Genomic DNA, 22035 nt, shown 5'->3' on the forward strand with positions numbered 1-22035 from the left:
GTACAGTGTGTGTGTCACTAAAACTCAGAAACGAGTCCCAGTATGATCAGTGGGGTTATATGGTGTGATGGCCCTCTATCTCCCATCCATGAATAAGGTTCCCGCTTTTACCTGAAGAAGGGTGTGATTTTGACAATATAAGAGCGAGGAAGTTTTGCCCTCTAGAACATCCCAGGACATTCGAGAGTATTTGAGAGCTTTCCATAAAATTCCAGAGTGATCTGGGATGTTGTAGAATGTTCAGGAATAGCCTGGATGTCCAGGAAGATTCCGGAATGTTCAGAACATCTCAGACCATTGTGGAACATTTCAGGACACACTCGTAAGTTGGGGAACATTGTGGACCATTTGAAGACTTTTTGGTATGTTCTGGAAGTCACCAACGATAGGGCTACCCACTGTAGGGGTATGTAAAGCAAGACCCATTGTGGATTCGAAAGTCAGTTTCTTATCAGTAATGAAGGGAGGAACTGAAAAAGCAGTGCAGTGAGTGAATAGAAACAGGCAGTGAAGTGTGAGTAGTCAAAGTGATACAGTGACTGAAAATAAAGTGTGAAAAGTATGTTAAGTGTACTTAGTGCATTTCTTATTAAAAAGTTGATTTGATTTAGATTTTAGACAATACCCAAACACTAAAGAGGAGGAGATCTTGCCAGTTCTGCAGCAAAACAGTGAAAACAAAAGGAGCAATGAAAAAATGAAACGGATGAAGAGTGTGAAGTGCGTTTAAGTTCCCAACAAAAGAGAATGAGCACTGTGAGAAGAAGAGAAATCGAAGAGCTACAGAATGAACAGATTGAAGAATCAAGAATTGTGACACAATCTTATAATAAAAGATTGTGAAGTCAAGCGAGCCGTGAATATATCATTCTACAGGAAGTGCGGATGAGGACAAGTAAACAGTTCAACCTAACAAATGAAGGATTCCACTACAGCCCGACAAAAGAATGTACCAAACACAAACATGTCGTAGTCGGAAAAGTGGATAACATCTGCCAATTTTGCAACATGAAAACATTCAGCAGAGAAACACCAGGATTCTGTTGCATGAATGGAAAAATTTCATTACCACCACTGGAAGCAACTCCACATGATTTTTTACATTACATGACTGGAGAAACTCCAGAATCAAAACACTTTATTCAAAATATAAAACACCTTCTTCCAAATGACTTCTTTTGGTGTCATTTCGATCAACACTAACAGAGACGAAATCAATTACGTTTTTTCCATCCAAGGACAAATCTATCACAATGTGGGATTGTTACAACCACTACCCAAAGAAGACCATAAATTTCTGCAAGTATATTTCATTGAAAATGAAGAAACACAAATTGATCAATACCGCACAAATATCAGTGAATTGAGATGAGAAGTAGTCAGATGTGTACAGAGGATCTTACACAAATCACAACTGATTCACATATTCAAATCGGGTACTAGACCAAACGATTTCTGATGACTGTGAAGTTAAAATTCGAGCTGACAAAAGACCACATGGAGGAGAAGAACACCAATTTAATGATCCTCGGATAGAAGAAGTCGCAATTGTGGACAATGAAAACACAAGCTGTGACATAATTGCACAACAAAGAACAGAAGGACTACATTGTATTTCAGACACACTCTGTTCATATGATGCTCATTAATATTTCTGCATGGAGAGGACAGATATAATTTTAATGTTTCTATGCCTGAAGCAGGCATAGAAACAAACAAAAAATATCACTTCCAAGGATTTCTATGCTTACCACTTAATGATTAGAGAGAATGAAACATACAGTCACCTTCTTGACACTTGATCTTTATTCCAACAATTCCTGGTAGGTATATATGTAAAAATAGAAGCAGAATGGATGCTTTGCATTAGACTGAATGAGAATAATACATCCACCTTCCATGACCGAAACATTGATGACATTGGAACAATGGTTATCTTACACTCTTTATATATAGGAAGTCTGAGACACATGCACAAATACATTCAAGATGCTATGATCTACATAAGAAAATATCGATGACCTGACCTCTTCAAGAGATTCACATGTAACTCATCGTGGCCAGAAATAAAGAACAACTAAGATATGGACAAGCCCCCATACATCGACACGCCATAATAGCCTGAGTTTTATGACAAAAACAAATGAGATTTATTGAAGTCATCACAAAATAACACATCTTTGGAACCAGTAAATGTTGGTTGTACATAATTGAATGGAAAAATTGACGACTTTCTCTAAAGGGAGTAGCTCTGCTCATAATCTCAGAAGATTTTTGACAGACAATTTCAGTTATTTTGAAGTCAACACCAGCATACAATATCAGTGCACGCTTAAAAAAAATCACCTCTCTGGCCACACATACAAATACTGTGACTGACAAAAAATATGAGAGTTGAACTATTAAAAGATGAAACAGCAGCACATTTTGGTCAACTGCTTTTACATATAGGTAAAGGCACATATACTACTGACCAGATGACCAGCATCGTTAAACTCAACAGTGAGTTCTGAAAAATAGCCACTGCTGAAAACGAACTCATCAACCGAATTTTTTTGAACATTGTTTCACATCTATACCAATCTGGACTGGCCATTTGGAAGGGCAATTTTGACAACCCAAAATAATATTGTAAACAATATCAATGTTAATATTCAGAAGAAACTTATCATTGAAGAGAGAATATACAAATCGATTGACGTGATGGTAAACGTCGAAGAAAATGTGAACTTCCCTACAGAATTTGTAACCTCTTTGTAAGTATCAAGAACTAGCCAGCAGCTCTGCCTCATAACGTAATAGTTTTCTCAATTTAAATTTCCATTGACACATTTAATTTAATTCGTAGGATATTATAGCCACATATCATCAAACAGAAAACAATATTCTCTAAATATCTTACTTGTACACTGAAGATGTGCAGAGTCAGATTTTGTGTGACATGTATTTGATATTATTATTAGTAGTAGTAGTGTATACATCACTCCTAGTAAGAAATTCATCAGTGGAATAGGAGAAGATGACCACCAATTAAATTATTGATTAACTTCTCATGACTGTGAACCTCAACCATGAGAAGTTAATAAGTTGTTTGCCTGGCCAGGCATATGAGGTTTTGCTGCATTTCCAGCATACGAAGATAAAATTTCTGAAGACAACAGAGTGTATAACCACTTAATAATGGCCTTAAGACCACTAATATCATTGTGTGATATGAATGTTAGATTTGAGGATCTTCTTAATCACTCTTAGTATAGGTGCAGTATGTGTTATCTCTCACTTAACACTACAAGATGTGGTTATACAGTTGCCATTCCTATGTAGATGTCACCTGATGGTATTTTCCCCTAATGTTGAGAAATCTTAAAACACCACCTGACAGCATAATGTCCTTCGACAATTCACCAAGTGGGACTTCTGTGAAAAGTATTCAGGTTTTTTTACAAATTTTCTGCTCCCAGTGAATATCTTTTTTGGCCTTCTCATGACAGTTTGCCAGTTACGGTTGATGATTTGGAGGTAGAAGAAGCGGGCAGAGAGTATTAGTTTCAAATAGTGTTGTTGTTGTGGTCTTCAGTCCTGAGACTGGTTTGATGCAGCTCTCCATGCTACCCTATCCTGTGCAAGTTTCTTCATCTCCCAGTACCTACTGCAACCTACATCCTTCTGAATCTGCTTAGTGTATTCATCTCTTGGTCTCCCTCTACGATTTTTACCCTCCACGCTGCCCTCCAATACTAAATTGGTGATCCCTTGATGCCTCAGAACATGTCTTACCAACTGGTCTCTTCTTCTCGTCAAGTTGTGCCACAGACTCCTCTTCTCCCCAATTCTATTCAATACCTCCTCATTAGTTATATGGTCTACCCATCTAATCTTCAGCATTCTTCTGTAGCACCACATTTCGAAAGCTTCTATTCTCTTCCTGTCCAAACTATTTATCGTCCATGTTTCAATCCCATACATGGCTACACCCCATACAAATACTTTCAGAAACGATTTCCTGACACTTAAATCTATACTCGATGTTAACAAATTTCTCTTCTTCAGAAACGCTTTCCTTTCCATAGCCAGTCACCATTTTATATCCTCTCTACTTCGACCATCATCAGTTATTTTGCTCCCCAAATAGCAAAACTCCTTTACTACTTTAAGTGTCTCATTTCCTAATCTAATACCCTCAGCATCACCTGACTTAATTCGACTACATTCCGTTATCCTTGTTTTGCTTTTGTTTATGTTCATCTTATATCCTCCTTTCAAGACAGTGTCCATTTCGTTCAACTGCTCTTCCAAGTCCTTTGCTGTCTCTGACAGTATTACAATGTCATCGGCAAACCTCAAAGTTTTTATTTCTTCTCCATGGATTTTAATACCTACTCCGAATTTTTCTTTTGTTTCCTTTACTGCTTGCTCAATATACAGATTGAATAACATTGGGGAGAGGCTACAACCCTGTCTCACTCCCTTCCCAACCACTGCTTCCCTTTCATGTCCCTCGACTCTCATAACTGCCATCTGGTTTCTGTACAAATTGTAGATAGCCTTTCGCTCCCTATATTTTACCCCTGCCACCTTCAGAATTTGAAAGAGAGTATTCCAGTCAACATTGTCAAAAGCTTTCTCTAAGTCTACAAATGCTAGAAACGTAGGTTTGCCCTTCCTTACTCTAGCTTCTAAGATAAGTCGTAGGGTCAGTATTGCCTCACGTGTTCCAACATTTCTGCGGAATCCAAACTGATCTTCCCCGAGGTCGGCTTCTACTAGTTTTTCCATTCGTCTGTAAACAATTCGCGTTAGTATTTTGCAGCTGTGACTTATTAAACTGATAGTTCGGTAATTTTCACGTCTGTCAACACCTGCTTTCTTTGGGATTGGAATTATTATATTCTTCTTGAAGTCTGAGGGTACTTCGCCTGTCTCATACATCTTGCTCACCAGATGGTAGAGTTTTGTCAGGACCGGCTCTCCCAAGGCCGTCAGTAGTTCTAATGGAATGTTGTCTACTCCTGGGGCCTTGTTTCAACTCAGGTCTTTCAGTGCTCTGTCAAACTCTTCACGCAGTATCATATCTCCCATTTCCTCTTCGTCAACGTTCTCTTCCATTTCTATAATATTGTCCTCAAGTACATCGCCCTTGTATAGACCCTCTATATACTCCTTCCACCTTTCTGCATTCCCTGCTTTGGTTAGAACTGGGTTTCCATCCGAGCTCTTGACATTCATACAAGCGGTTCTCTTTTCTCCAAAGGTCTCTTTAATTTTCCTGTAGGCAGTATCTATCTTACCCCTAGTGAGATAAGCCTCTACATCCTTACATTTGTCCTCTAGCCATGCCTGCTTAGCCATTTTGCAGTTCCTGTCGATCTCATTTTTGAGACGTTTGTATTCCTTTTTGCCTCCTTCATTTACTGCATTTTTATATTTTCTCCTTTCATCAATTAAATTCAATATTTCTTCTGTTACCCAACGATTTCTACTAGCCTTCGTCTTTTTACCTACTTGATCCTCTGCTGCCTTCACTACTTCATCCCTCAGAGTTACCCATTCTTCTTCTACTGTACTTCTTTCCCCCACTGCTGTCAATTGTTCCCTTATGCTCTCCCTGAAACACTGTACAACCTCTGGTTCCTTCAGTTTATCCAGGTCCCATCTCCTTAAATTCCCACTTTTTTGCAGTTTCTTCAATTTTAATCTGCAGTTCATAACCAATAGATTGTGGTCAGAGTCCACATCTGCCCCTGGAAATGTCTTACAATTTAAAACCTGGTTCCTAAATCTCTGTCTTACCATTATATAATCTATCTGATACCTTTTAGTATCTCCGGGATTCTTCCATGTATACAACCTTCTTTTATGATTCTTGAAGCAAGTGTTAGCTATGATTAAGTTATGCTCTGTGCAAAATTCTACCAGACGGCTTCCTCTTTCATTTCTTACCCCCAATCCATATTCACCTACTATGTTTCCTTCTGTCCCTTTTCCTACACTCGAATTCCAGTCACCCATGACTATTAAATTTTCGTCTCCCTTCACTATCTGAACAATTTCTTTTATCTCTTCATACAATTCATCAATTTCTTCATCCTCTGCAGAGCTAGTTGGCATATAAACTTGTACTACTGTAGTAGGCGTGGGCTTCGTGTCCATCTTGGCCACAATAATGCGTTCACTATGCTGTTTGTAGTAGCTTACCCGCACGCCTATTTTTTTATTCATTATTACACCTACTCCTGCATTACCCCTATTTGATTTTGTGTTTATAACCCTGTAGTCACCTGACCAGAAGTCTTGCTCCTCCTGCCACCGATCTTCTCTAATTCCCACTATATCTAACTTCAACCTATCCATTTCCCTTTTTAAATTTTCTAACCTACCTGCCCGATTAAGGGATCTGACATTCCACGCTCCGATCCGTAGAACACCAGTTTTCTTTCTCCGGATAACAACGTCCTCTTGAGTAGTCCCCGTCCGGAGATCCGAATGGGAGACTATTTTACCTCCGGAATATTTTACCCAAGAGGATGCCATCATCATTTAACCATACAGTAAAGCTGCATGCCCTCGGGAAAAATTACGGCTGTAGTTTCCCCTTGCTTTCAGCTGTTCGCAGTACCAGCACAGCAAGGCTGTTTTGGTTATTGTTACAAGGCCAGATCAGTCAATCATCCAGACTGTTGCCCCTGCAACTACTGAAAAGGCTGCTGCCCCTCTACAGGAACCACATGTTTGTCTGGACCCTTAACAGATACCCCTCCGTTGTGGTTGCACCTACGGTACGGCCATCTGTATCACTGAGGCACGCAAGCCTCCCCACCAACGGCAAGGTCCATGGTTCATTGGGGGGATTTCAAATAGTATTGTTTACATATTTGTGTTTGTTGACTTTAAATTGCTAATCATGTTTTAAGTATATCAGAAATATGTATCTTCGACACAGTTCTCATTTTTTACAAGTGAAGTTTCCAGATATTTTTTTCAAACAAAAAATTCACATGCCACACTAAAGGGACCTGAAAATGAACAGTTCTCTAATGATCTAGCACCCAAAAATGCTTGGAAGTAGAAAGGATGTGCTTTTTCTTTCCTGTGAGGAGTTCCTGCGATCCCAGCTTCTATGTTTCATAAGTATCTTCATTCCCTAGAGCGTGATATCCTGTGTAACAAGGAGAAATTAGATTAAATACAAGAGCATAGAACAGACCCCATTTTATCAATTCTTGTGAGCCCCTGCCTTTCAATCTACAGTAACTTCTTCCATGTTAGTAATGCATTTAAATCCTGGTTTGTTCCCCAGTCCTTGCCTTTGCCCTATATGTAGGTACACTGGAATGACTTCTGATCCATCTGTGGATTGTAAAATCAATTAGGAACCTGTAAAATTTTAACTTTGTGACCTAGATCTGAACAAAAATAGCATTGTTGCTCAGGGCTGAAGCTGGAGCAGGTTGCCACCCCGCCTGCTGAAGAAGCCCTGCTTGCTTCTGGATTTGAAGTAGCACAGGAATACTTGTACCTCAGACTAGTATATTTCATTCATAAGGTCAATATTTTATTGAGGGTCCATCATCCTACATTCATGTGAAGGCTTATACTAAGGGATTCCCATTGAATACTAATCTGCTTACCCTGACTAATTGTATCTTCCGAATACAATTCCCTAACTCAATCTGTCTGTGATGTTAAAACCCCAAAGGTGCTGGAGCGGATGAAATTTGATAGGAATCAGTGTTTTATCATCTGCTCTTATCCTTGAAGTTCACTTCTGCCTGCTGGAAATGTGGCCAACATGATATATTAGAATGTGCAGGATGTAATCATTCTCTTGCAGAGAAGTCATGGAAATGACATATTTGTGATGGGTTCCATCACATATGCAACATTGTGGTAAAGAGTGAGCTAATAGAAAGCTTAAGGAGGAACGACAGGGTGACTGACGAAAAAACTTGAAAAAAAAATTTTTTTTCGTTTACTGATCTTGTCCATTGAAGAATATTCCCCAAAATATGATGCACAAACTCCAGAATGTAACAATTCTGTGAGCATTTGAAGCCGAGCACGTACTCTGCCTCTGTGTTAGGGAACTGGTTCCGCACTCATGCTCCCTTCATTGTGACCATGAGATGTTCAGAGTTTTGAATAAACCTTATTTGCTGGAGCATTGTCTGGGCAGTTTTACTCAAAATGTGAATGAAATTTTCAGTAGTCTCATTTCGAGATATGCTTCAAAAATGACATCCAGCTGAAGTGAAATTGTCAACTTTGCTTCAAATTTGTGTGTATGTCTATTTAATGTAGGCCATACTGCATTAATGCACAAGGTAAGTGCCCTCCAAATCAATATTGCTGATGAAATGTACCAATTCTGTGAAGATAGAGAACCAGCGATGATGCGTTCAGTGACGAAGAGGGCTTTGAGGATGAAAATGAGGCCTTATCAGGGCAAAGTAGCAGAAAGCAGCCATCCAGTAGTCAGGGTGATAGGTATTATGGACCAGGCATCGATGATATTCCTTAAGTTTAAAGCTTTGTCCCTTTTTTTAAAAAATATGGTATATACTTATCAAACTTCAAACATATTTTTCTCAAAACCATGTTTTTTGGCATGGTTGTCATCGCTTGTGCTATGATTTTCATCAAGTTTTAATGACTTTTGGCCTCCCTTGAAGCAAATTGAGTTCTCTTGAGTTCATTGTAGCTGATTTTTTTTATATTGATATTTAGTATTTTTTTAGCCAAAAAAGATGATCCAAAAATGGCAATTTTTTCAAACTTCCATAATTTCGGCAAATTTTTTTTTGCAAATCCCTACAATGAACTAAAATTACATCTGTGAGGATCAGAGTGATGTGTTAATTTTGTGTTTCAGATAACCGCAACCATAGTTACAGCATGACCATTGATCTACCTCCTTTCAGAGCTGTGTCAGGAAAATCCCAATTACACAGTGAAGATATTAATATTTTTCAGTTAAAAATACCCATAAAAACTTCCTTGTATGCTTTATTCAGTGTAGTAAACCCCATTTGTCTATTACGTTCCAGTACGGAGAAAAAAATTTTGAATTTGAGCAATATTTTCATCCATGACCCTGTCATTCCCCCTGCAGGTGCCTGTGTGAAACCAACTTCACCGCCGGCCGTGGTGGACGTGCGGTTCTAGGCGCTGCAGTCCGGAACTGCCGGACTGCTATGGTCGCAGGTTCGAATCCTGCCTCGGGCATGGATGTGTGTGATGTCCTTAGGTTAGTTAGGTTTAAGTAGTTCTAAGGTCTAAGTTCTAGGGGACTGATGACCTAAGATGTTAAGTCCCATAGTGCTCAGAGCCATTTGAACCAACTTCACCAGAATACAAATTCCCCTTCTTAATTTCTACACTATTGTGAAGAAGTGAAAGGATGAATGGCTTGAAGTGGTAAATAACAAGTTGAAGTTTTTTTGTATGTTCTGGTCTCCCATGGTGAACCTCCTTCAACCACTTGAAGAATAATAATAATAATAACAATAATAATAACAATAATAATAATCCTACATACGACGTCTGTAAGTGAGGCATTGACAGTTAACTCCAGTGCCCACCTATTGGTGGAGGGGAGTGTGGCTGGCTTCTCCATAAATATTTAGGGAAAGGAGAACCTAGCATGTTTTGAATGACTGGCTGATCCAAACACATTTATCTCATGTTATATTTTAAGTGAGTTAATTTGTGTAATTTGTGTAATTTTAGTACATGATTTATATTTGTGATTCAGTTGTTTAATCTGTACTTACAGTGCAAGAATGATTTGTTTCAGCGGATGACTCATTCACAAAAGCTGTGCAAGTGGTGATTACATGGCTGGAACGTGGGGACTGCAACAAACGAAACGCAAATACTTTCTACACTATGATTCAGTCAACAAACTCACATGTTCGGCGCCTGCTAAGTGAAAAAGCACAGTATGATGAAGAACTTCAGAGAGCTAAGGAGTTGATGAAAGGACGAATGCAGGGCATTCTCATTCAATGTAAGTAATACAGTTTTACATTATTTTCCTTTATTTAAATGTGAAGAACCTTGTCAGAAACAGGCTGAGGTACAGCTAAGGAAAGTTGTGAACTGTGTATCTCCTAAGGCTCACTACAAGGCTAAAAGTTGGTGTGCGTGCGTGCGTGCGTGCGTGCATGCATGCAACCGCGCTCGAGCGCGCGAGTGAGTGCTTGGCAGCAGATGTGTGCATGCATATATGTACTTAAATACACACACACAGTATAGTTTTTAATTGATATCTAGCCATAATATGGCGCTTGTGCTACTATAATTCATTGGCTCTGCCATAGTGGATGATCGTGAAGTTAAGCCCCATCAAGTTCTGTTTCATTAAATATATGCAAATTTTAAATCTGTTCCTCAGCAATGACTTCATCCGGATTACTGTCTACAGTATGCTTACTTCCTGCAGTAACACCCAATGAACAGCTGTCATTGTTCGTTGGTGTTATTACCAAAAGTTTGTGAGAGCCATCTTTCTTTAAAGACAGTCCATATTGTATGCAGTATATCTTCTGTATTCTATGTGTATAGCTACTCTGCAACATTAAAAATATACATATTTCAATATTTATGTTATGGTTAGCATTATACTCAAAGATATCCAAGGATTAAATTTAGTTGGTATTACACCCTGTTGCCGGGGTAGAAGTGTATTAATTGATTAACTTTTTCTAAGAAGGTTGTATGTACTGTAAATAAAAGCAAATAGAACTGTTCACTACCAAAGCAACCCTCACATTTCCTTACCGTTGATTTCTAACATCTTTTTTTTCTTTTTTTTCTTGGTGTCACGTTGCACATCTCTAAGTACAAAAATGCCCTTAAATTTATACATACCATTTCTTACTGAAAATAAAAACCAGAACCAGCCATTTACATTTGTAATTACAGGTTGACCACAGCAACCACATCTTACCTTCATTATTTTATTTGTACAAGAAATGGCCAAAATCTGTAAATTAAATGTTTCTCAGTGAAGTTATAAATGAAATCTTGTTACACTATAGACAACACACACATTTTTTTTATGTATTTAAGATTTTGTTAGGTGAACATTTATGATACTTGACCTAATATTTTGGAAAGGCTTCAGAGTTTATTCTCCAGCTATGCATATTTCTTAAAATAAATAAGGGAAATGAAAACCTAAGAGATGTTTGCATTTACATTTCTGTTAACCTCTTGAGCATTATCACACTTCTGTATGTTTCAGTTAAAGTTCATATATTCCCAGTCATTTTTTTGCTCAGATAATTTTACAGTAAACAAATAAAAACTTCGGTCACAGACAAAATGGGATAATGTTATTCTTGCTGTGGGTTAAAACACAATGTTCTTATTAAGTGTATCCTTGACTTGTTTTCCATATAGCCTCCTCTTTGTTTAAAGCTGTAATACAGCTCCTCTGTACTAAAGTGACATTAAAAGTTGTTCTAATGATTTAGCAGAATTGCGTGTTATGTTATTGGATTTCAGTCCATATAAAATACGTTGTAGTTGATACAGAAATTTCATAAAACTTACAAATCTTGGAACTTTTTAATTGTCAGTGAAATTTGGTAACCATGGCATTAATCAAGTTATTTTCATGCATATCCAGAATGATAGGCAGAAACAACAAATAAATAAACAAATAAGTAAATGCAATATCATTTCAACTTTGTGCTTTCATACCATAACATAAATATTGAAATGTGCTGCTATTATTTGGAATGTGTGTTGCACATAGTCGAACAACGTGAGTTTACTCCTGAAGTGAAGTCCTGTCAGTCAGTTGGAGCACTTGTGTCCAGGTGAGACTCTGTATATTTTGCTCAGAAGTTGACCTATAACAGTGACAACAGTCAGCTGAGAACACACAGAAAGCCCATTAATGGGCAGGTGAGGTGGAGCATGCAGACCAGGATGCTATCTATACCTGTCATACAGTTTCAAGTCATCAGATAGGTTTGGTAAGCAGAACATAAACATTTTACTACAATGATTACTTGCATTTTATTTTTATATAATGTTTACTTTATTTCATTGATGTAAATAACGGAAGTTCTAAAACTGTAATTCTGTGGAAAGAAAAAGATGCTGGTAATGCTATATGTGATCACCAGAAGTTATAACTGAGGCAACAATCTGTTTAGAGACTAGGATACAGGTACAAATAGTACCTTTCAAATCTTATTGCCACATTTCTGATAACATTTTAGGTACTAATTATTATATTTATTACCTTTATAGCATATTTATAGAAAGTGCTGTGCATATTATTTTCAATCCTTACACATGATAAGAATGTAGATACAATTATATAAATATCTGATAAGTTTTGTGGCATAGAAAATTAAGTAGTACTATTCCCTCAACTTCTGTTTCCATGGTGGGGTAAGTATGAAGCAACACAGTATTTATATGGGAAGCAAATATTTGATCTCTTAGAACATCTTATCTCGTGATGCTGTTTGCTTCATTTTATTCACAATTAGTTATTTGTAATATGTTTTCTTCTAACACTGAAAATAAGTGTGTGATTCCAACTTGAAGCAAGCAGTTTGTCATGAGCCTTGTTTCCCAAGACAGTTACATTTGAGTCATCAGATACATTTACGCATATCCGTAATTGTTTTGCTAATAACTGTGTTTGGTAGTAAATTGCATGGGTCAGTACAAAAGTTTTGTGATATGCAGAAGCTAAAGGAAATAAAACAATATTAATGAGTGTATTTTCTCAAAATACTTTTTATGGAACATTTTTCCACTCATTTCTTCAAAACTTTGTAAGTTCACTTCAATACACAGTAACAATGTCTTCACAGCTGGTGAATCTTCTATGCATGTGATTTTTCATTGCAGACAATATGACAGCCTGACAAAAAAAGTGACACTCAGATGATATGGTTGGATGACAATGTAACTTTGAATAGGTACGCATTACCAACAGATATGTAAATGATTAGAGTTGCAATTCTGGGTACCAGGTAGAATGGCTACAAGAGTGCATTAGTGTCGTTTTTGTTTTCTGTTATTACCAGGCCTGGTAGGGTATGTAGGGGTACGAACAGCGTCTGTTATTGGGTGATCATTGTAAAGATCTTGGAAATGCCACATAATCATGTGAGACAGCATTATCAACATCTGACAGAGTTTGAAAGAGGCCACATTGTGGGTATCCATTTGGCCAGCTGATCGAATCGGGTCATATTATTTTATGCGGCTTTTGGATGTAACTGTGGCCCAATGTTGGACTGCTTAGGAATTTGAGGAGAGGCATACTTGTTATCAGGGTTCCAGTGGCTCAGAAAGCTTGCACATTTCTTTAACTTTCATTTATGTTTTCTGCTGCTGCTGCTTGGTGAGTAGATTTTCTACCTATACAATTACATTAGATTTTCAAAAAATTTTTTCATTGTCGTTTCATGTGCCAAGCACATCATAACCCCTTCACTTTTGCACCTGCCACCTCCTCCTTTGAGTGCTTCACTTTTTCTTGCCACGCAGTGTACATAGAACCAAACCAGGACATCTGCCTGACTTCTATGACCTGCAATGGATAAACAGTGCAAATATTCAGTGTAATAATGCAGTATGAGTTTTGTCCTTGCTTGCTGTTCTAGAAGAGTCTTGAAATGTTTGGTAGTTATGCTGTTGTGAACAACAGATCAGCAAGAATCCTTTGTTTCTCCAGAGATACAGTTGCAGCCTGACCAAATTTTGGGAAAATCGTTACAACTATTTTTCTTTAAACATTTTTAGACCACTTTACTTTCAGTGCTAGATTATGGATGTATGTCAGGAATAAGATGCTTAATTTCTGGATCAAATTGGCAAATTCAACTTTTGTCACCAGTAACAATGCCAGACAAATGACCACAATTCCTTCATGGAATCTGCCCAACATTTCTTCCTATAATTCTAGTGGATAATCTTTTGTTCTTTGTCACAATGTGAAGCACTCACCCTTCAAAATTGTTCCAGCAAACCTCAACCACCTCTCATTGCACACAAACCCAGTCTCTCACATCTACTCAGTCTCCCACTTCCAGCTCCACTCCCTCCAAAACCTCAAAATTCCAATCAACACAATCTGGCACCACAACACCCTAATTCAGTAGTTAACCTTTCCTCCAAACCTCTCTCCCAATCCGAAACCTCTGTCCTATCCAAAGGCCTCACCTTCAGCCCCACTCCCAGATTCAACCAAACAGCCCTCGTCAAAGATTTACTGTCCTACACTCGTACTCTCTGCTGGAAGTATCACTTTGCCATGAAGAAAAATGATCCTAATCCTACCCCTAATGATCCAACTCCCCAAGACACTATCCAAATTGAACCCTGCCGGGAACAGTTCCGTCCTCCGTCACAGCGGGACCCACCTCCTCTTCCTCAAAATCACCCTCTCCAAACCTTCCAGGAATTTCTGACTTCCAGCCTTGCCTCTCAATCCTTCTTAAAAAACCTTAATCCTACTCCCAACATCACCACTGCTGAAGCCCAGGCTATCCGTGATCTGAAGGCTGACCGGTCCATCGTCATTCTTCCGGCGGACAAGGGTTCCACGACCGTGGTACTTGATCGTCGGGGGTATGTGGCTGAGGGACTGCGTCAGCTTTCAGACAACACCACATACAAAGTTTGCCAAGGTAATCCCATTCCCGATGTCCAGGTGGAGCTTCAAGGAATCCTCAGAACCTTAGGCCCCCTGCAAAACCTTTCACCTGACTCCATCAACCTCCTGACCCCACCGACACCGCGCACCCCTACCTTCTACCTTCTTCCTAAAATTCACAAACCCAATCATCCCGGCCGCCCCATTGTAGCTGGTTACCAAGCCCCCACAGAACGTATCTCTGCCTATGTAGATCAACACCTTCAACCCATTACGTGCAGTCTCCCATCCTTCATCAAAGACACCAACCACTTTCTCGAACGCCTGGAATCCTTACCCAATCCGTTACCCCCAGAAACCATCCTTGTAACCATTGATGCCACTTCCTTATACACAAATGTCCCGCACGTCCAGGGCCTCGCTGCGATGGAGCACTTCCTTTCACGCCGATCACCTGCCACCCTACCTAAAACCTCTTTCTTCATTACCTTAGCCAGCTTCATCGTGACTCACAACTTCTTCACTTTCGAAGGCCAGACATACCAACAATTAAAGGGAACAGCCATGGGTACCAGGATGGCCCCCTCATACGCCAACCTATTTATGGGTCGCTTAGAGGAAGCCTTCTTGGTTACCCAGGCCTGCCAACCCAAAGTTTGGTACAGATTTATTGATGACATCTTCATGATCTGGACTCACAGTGAAGAAGAACTCCAGAATTTCCTCTCCAACCTCAACTCCTTTGGTTCCATCAGATTCACCTGGTCCTACTCCAAATCCCATGCCACTTTCCTTGATGTTGACCTCCACCTGTCCAATGGCCAGCTTCACACGTCCGTCCACATCAAACCCACCAACAAGCAACAGTACCTCCATTATGACAGCTGCCACCCATTCCACATCAAACGGTCCCTTCCCTACAGCCTAGGTCTTCGTGGCAAACGAATCTGCTCCAGTCCGGAATCCCTGAAGCATTACACCAACAACCTGACAACAGCTTTCGCATCCCGCAACTACCCTCCAGACGTGGTACAGAAGCAAATAACCAGAGCCACGTCCTCATCCTCTCAAACCCAGAACCTCCCACAGAAGAACCACAAAAGTGCTCCACTTGTGACAGGATACTTTCCGGGACTGGATCAGATTCTGAATGTGGCTCTCCAGCAGGGATACGACTTCCTCAAATCCTGCCCTGAAATGAGATCCATCCTTCATGAAATCCTCCCCACTCCACCAAGAGTGTCTTTCCGCTGTCCACCTAACCTTCGTAACCTCTTAGTTCATCCCTATGACATCCCCAAACCACCTTCCCTACCCTCTGGCTCCTACCCTTGTAACCGCCCCCGGTGTAAAATCTGTCCCATGCACCCTCCCACCACCACCTACTCCAGTCCTGTAACCCGGAAGGTGTACACGATCAAAGGCAGAGCCATGTGTGAAAGCACCCACGTGATCTACCAACTGACCTGCCTACACTGTGACGCATTCTATGTGGGAATGACCAGCAACAAACTGTCCATTCGCATGAATGGACACAGGCAGACAGTGTTTGTTGGTAATGAGGATCACCCTGTGGCTAAACATGCCTTGGTGCACGGCCAGCACATCTTGGCACAGTGTTACACCGTCCGGGTTATCTGGATACTTCCCACTAACACCAACCTATCCAAACTCCAGAGATGGGAACTTGCTCTTCAATATATCCTCTCTTCCCGTTATCCACCAGGCCTCAATCTCCGCTAATTTCAAGTTGCCGCCACTCATACCTCACCTGTCATTCAACAACATCTTTGCCTCTGCACTTCTGCCTCGACTGACATCTCTGCCCAAACTCTTTGTCTTTAAATATGTCTGCTTGTGTCTGTATATGTGTGGATGGATATGTATGTGTGTGTGTGTGTGTGTGTGTGTGTGTGTGTGTGTGTGTGTGTGTGTGTGTGTGCGCGCGCGAGTGTATACCCGTCCTTTTTTCCCCCTAAGGTAAGTCTTTCCGCTCCCGGGATTGGAATGACTCCTTACCCTTTCCCTTAAAACCCACATCCTTTCGTCTTTCCCTCTCCTTCCCTCTTTCCTGATGAGGCAACAGTTTGTTGCGAAAGCTTGAATTTTGTGTGTATGTTTGTGTTTGTTTGTGTGTCTGTCGACCTGCCAGCACTTTCATTTTGTATATATATATATATATATATATATATATATATATATATATATATATATATATATATATATATATATATATATATATATATATATATATATATACTCCTGGAAATGGAAAAAAGAACACATTGACACCGGTGTGTCAGACCCACCATACTTGCTCCGGACACTGCGAGAGGGCTGTACAAGCAATGATCACACGCACGGCACAGCGGACATACCAGGAACCGCGGTGTTGGCCGTCGAATGGCGCTAGCTGCGCAGCATTTGTGCACCGCCGCCGTCAGTGTCAGCCAGTTTGCCGTGGCATACGGAGCTCCATCGCAGTCTTTAACACTGGTAGGATGCCGCGACAGCGTGGACGTGAACCGTATGTGCAGTTGACGGACTTTGAGCGAGGGCGTGTAGTGGGCATGTGGGAGGCCGGGTGGACGTACCGCCGAATTGCTCAACACGTGGGGCGTGAGGTCTCCACAGTACATCGATGTTGTCACCAGTGGTCGGCGGAAGGTGCACGTGCCCGTCGACCTGGGACCAGACCGCAGCGACGCACGGATGCACGCCAAGACCGTAGGATCCTACGCAGTGCCGTAGGGGAACGCACCGCCACTTCCCAGCAAATTAGGGACACTGTTGCTCCTGGGGTATCGGCGAGGACCATTCGCAACCGTCTCCATGAAGCTGGGCTACGGTCCCGCACACCGTTAGGCCGTCTTCCGCTCACGCCCCAACATCGTGCAGCCCGCCTCCAGTGGTGTCGCGACAGGCGTGAATGGAGGGACGAATGGAGACGTGTCGTCTTCAGCGATGAGAGTCGCTTCTGCCTTGGTGCCAATGATGGTTGTATGCGTGTTTGGCGCCGTGCAGGTGAGCGCCACAATCAGGACTGCATACGACCGAGGCACACAGGGCCAACACCCGGCATTATGGTGTGGGGAGCGATCTCCTACACTGGCCGTACACCACTGGTGATCGTCGAGGGGACACTGAATAGTGCACGGTACATCCAAACCGTCATCGAACCCCGTTCTACCATTCCTAGACCGGCAAGGGAACTTGCTGTTCCAACAGGACAATGCACGTCCGCATGTATCCCGTGCCACCCAACGTGCTCTAGAAGGTGTAAGTCAACTACCTGGCCAGCAAGATCTCCGGATCTGTCCCCCATTGAGCATGTTTGGGACTGGATGAAGCGTCGTCTCACGCGGTCTGCACGTCCAGCACGAACGCTGGTCCAACTGAGGCGCCAGGTGGAAATGGCATGGCAAGCCGTTCCACAGGACTACATCCAGCATCTCTACGATCGTCTCCATGGGAGAATAGCAGCCTGCATTGCTGCGAAAGGTGGATATACACTGTACTAGTGCCGACATTGTGCATGCTCTGTTGCCTGTGTCTATGTGCCTGTGGTTCTGTCAGTGTGATCATGTGATGTATCTGACCCCAGGAATTAGTCAATAAAGTTTCCCCTTCCTGGGACAATGAATTCACGGTGTTCTTATTTCAATTTCCAGGAGAGTGTGTGTGTGTGTGTGTGTGTGTGTGTGTGTGTGTGTGTGTGTGTGTGTGTGTGTGTGTGTGTAAAAACGCTGGCAGGTCGATAGACACACAAACAAACACAAACATACACACAAAATTCAAGCTTTCGCAACAAATTGTTGCCTCATCAGGAAAGAGGGAAGGAGAGGGGAAGACGAAAGGAAACCCACATCTTTTCGTCTTTCCCTCTCCTTCCCTCTTTCCTGACGAAGCAGCCGTTGTTGAGAAAGCTTGAATTTCGTGTGTATGTTTGTATTTGTATCGACCTGCCAGCGCTTTTGTTTGGTAAGTCTCATCATCTAGATTTTTCTCTAGCATTGTAGGAGCTTGGGTGGAGATATGCATAGATTCTGTCCATATGCATTTCATGTGTTAGTATTATTAATAATTCATACCTGTATTCCCTGTAGTGTTTAAGCACTTTGTGGAAAATAAATATCTCTGAGCATGTCTGCACATTTTGTTGCCAGTGATTCATAAACTGAGCTGCGGAAGGGTCAGTTGCTTTTTGTGAAGTAGTGTGGTAGAGAGAATGGGAAACTGCCTGCTTGCTCCTCAGTTTGCAGGCCTATGAAGGCAGGAAGAGCACGACCATAATCCAATGAACTACCTTCCCTCATACTTCTAACCTCTGTCCCCACCTTTCTATCCTATTACATCCCTAGAACACAGTTTATCCATTAATACGGTTCTACTGCACTAAGATGCAGTACAGAAATTTAGAATTTATTCTTAACCCATGTTATTTAAAAATATACACTAATTTTTTTATCATGGGAAAACAATGTTTTAATAATGTGCAATTGTTCCATCCCCTGCAATGCAGAAACTGTTAGTGCTAGAGAAAAAATGAATGGGATCTTTCACGCAGGAAATTTAATGTTGTTTAATTTTGTACTGGAAAACAATTTCGCCAGAACCATGATTTTTGAGATAGTCAGGAAAAACCAAAGGTGACCCTTAACCCCCTCCCTTCCCACCCTACCCTCCCTCCCGCCAACCTGGCTCACACCCCACTGGTCAAGATTTTATAGTATCTCATTCATTACACTCCCCTGTACCACTGTAAAAAATCTTTGTAATGTGTACAACGGAACACACAGTCAACAAACAAAACGACACACAACACTGTACAGTACAGGTACTGGGAACTACAGCAGCATATGAACTCCCCAGTTTTGATCGGTAGCAACCGGCAGCAGTCGGGGTATTTCGTGCCATACTGACAACAGATGTTCGTGCAACAGGGCAGCGAGCTAATCGTCAGTGCTGATTGCATTGTTGTCTGCTTTGTCACTGAGCTGTACTCTCCCTATCTTTTGCAGTGATGTTTTTAAGAGGCTCGGATTGTTGGAAACTAACTATCAAGACTCTACTGTACCTGTGTTTGTTCCGCTATCATATAATCATACAATAAAGCATCCTTCTTTCTATGTATTCGCAATACATTACGATGGGATTGCCACTCCCAAAGGTATTTGAAAGCTACTGCCCCTTCTGCTAGGGAAGAATCCATTTCCTAATCCTGTTTCGCATCTAGTGAAATCATGTACTGTTGGAAGATTGTGTATCTGAGGCATAATGTGGGTAACTGTCTAGTATTTAGGTAGGTGGATTTGGAGAACCATCTAAAAACCACATCCAGGCAGGCTGGCTGGCACACTGGTCCATCATTAACCCATTAGCAAATTTGATCTGGCAAGTGAACGTTTTGACACACTCAGCTATCTGGGCAGGTACAGTGCTGTACCATGAAATATAAAACAATAACGGATATGAGCACAAATTACCTGCTGTGTCCGACATGAGTGTAAGGAATGATTGTATGTTATGGGGAATTGATTGGAGATATTAGTCAACACGAGGACAGTAACCAGCCAAATGAGACACCCAGAAGTGTTAGGTTTGTGGATTTTGGGGAGCATGTGGAAGGCGGGTGTGTGGTGCAGAGGCTTTGCAGGAATGAGGAAGGATATGGATTCAGGGAAAAGATTCTGGGATGAGCCCAAGGACTTGAGTAGAGTGCTGTAACCAAAAAGAGGAAATTTGTGCCTTTGCATCTAAAATTAGAAGCACTAAGACGACTTGACAAAGGAGAAACAATAAAAAAAACTTGCTCTCGAATATGGTGTCAGTGAAGTTACTGTTGGTGACTGGCGAAGAAACAGACTTAAATTGGAACAGTTTTCTTCACAGAAATGCTCACACGAATCTCTCAGTTGAATAAGTATAAAGAAGTCAGACTTCGAAAAAACAAGTGAGGCATTGTTCATTTGGTTTACCCAACAGACACAGAAGGGTGCTCCGATTTCTGGCCCAATCTTGCAAGAAAAAGCTTTCTTTTCAGAAACCAGCTGCAGGAAGGAGATGACAATTTCGCCACTAGTGTGAGCTGGCTTGACAAGTGGAAGAAGAGGTGTGGTGTGCGTTAACTAGACATATGTGGAGAAAAACTCTCTGATGACGCTCAGGCTGTTTCAAAATTTATCGTCGAGTTTAAAAAAATCGTAGCTGACGAAAATTTGTCTAATGAACAAATATATAACTGTGAGGAAACTGGGCTAAATTTTAAAATATTACCAGCGAGAACACTTGCTTCTTGTGAAGAAAAAACTGCTCCTGGGCACAAAAAAAAGCAAAGAGCGGCTCACAGTTATGGTGGCTTCAAATGCAACTGGAAACCGCAAACTAAAACTAGTTGTGGTTGGGAAGTCTGCCAAGCCAAGAACGTTCAAGAATGTATCCATCTCAACTCTTCCAGTTGTCTATACACATCAGAATAATGCCTGGATGAATCAGGAAATCTTCAAGAACTGGTTTTTTAACTCATTTGTACCTGACTGCAAGAATTTTTTAAAAGAAAGGGGACTGCCATGCAAAGCAATTTTGCTCATGGATAATGCGTCCTCACATCCAAGTGCAGGAGAACTGCAGTGCGGCGGTATCCGCGCCTTGTTTTTCCCACCAAACATTACCTGACTCATTCAGCCCATGGATCAGGGCATTCTGGAATGTCTAAAAAAAAAAAAAAAATCTTGGCGGCAATTGCTAAAGTCAATCCTGCATTCCAAAGACAACGAAAGCATTGTAGGAGCTTTGAAGAAAGTGACTTTGAAGGACGTCATGTACTGGATTAGCGTATCTTGGAGCGAAATAAAGTCACACACAATTTCTAAGTCATGGAGGAAAATTCTACAGGAAAGTGTGCCAGACACAGAAACTGAAGATTTAGCAGAAGAGGACAATCAACCATTGTGTAATTTAATCAGAAGATTGCCAGGGTGTGAAGAGGCAGAAGAGCTGGAAGTCAGCAAGTGGTTAAATTCAGATGAACAGTTGGAAGTGACAGACTCTTCTATAATTGACATGGTTAACATTCCATCACAGTGTGAGAGTGATGAGGATGACGAGGCAGAGGCTGCACCAATGATGAGTCACACCGATGACTACGCTGCTCTCGAGGCCGCCATATGCTACGTGGAACAACAGCCTGAGGCAACACCAACTGACCTATTGCTCCTGAGACGGTGGCGTGACATTGCTGCGAGGAAACGTTGCAGCTTCGCCAAACAAAAGACACTTCACTTTTACGTGTCTAAATAAATAATTATTGTTATTCTGCCAATGCAAATTCACATGTAAATACTTTTATTTTAATAAAGTTCATATTTTGACCTTTATTACTTACAATATCATAATATTTCTTTTTC

At 41.0% G+C, this 22035-nt stretch overlaps 1 protein-coding gene across 1 annotated transcript in view; it reads left to right on the forward strand.

The window, feature by feature from the left end:
* LOC124788093 (ecto-NOX disulfide-thiol exchanger 2) overlaps window positions 1-22035 on the forward strand; it is a 217078-nt gene that overhangs the window by 91800 nt on the left and 103243 nt on the right. Inside the window, exon 7 of the mRNA XM_047255195.1 lies at window positions 9794-10006. Within this exon, the coding sequence (XP_047111151.1) occupies window positions 9794-10006 (213 nt within the window). The remainder of the gene's footprint in view (window positions 1-9793; window positions 10007-22035) is intronic.

The sequence above is a fragment of the Schistocerca piceifrons genome, chromosome 3, assembly GCF_021461385.2.
Source record: "Schistocerca piceifrons isolate TAMUIC-IGC-003096 chromosome 3, iqSchPice1.1, whole genome shotgun sequence".
NCBI classification, from domain to species: domain Eukaryota; kingdom Metazoa; phylum Arthropoda; class Insecta; order Orthoptera; family Acrididae; genus Schistocerca; species Schistocerca piceifrons.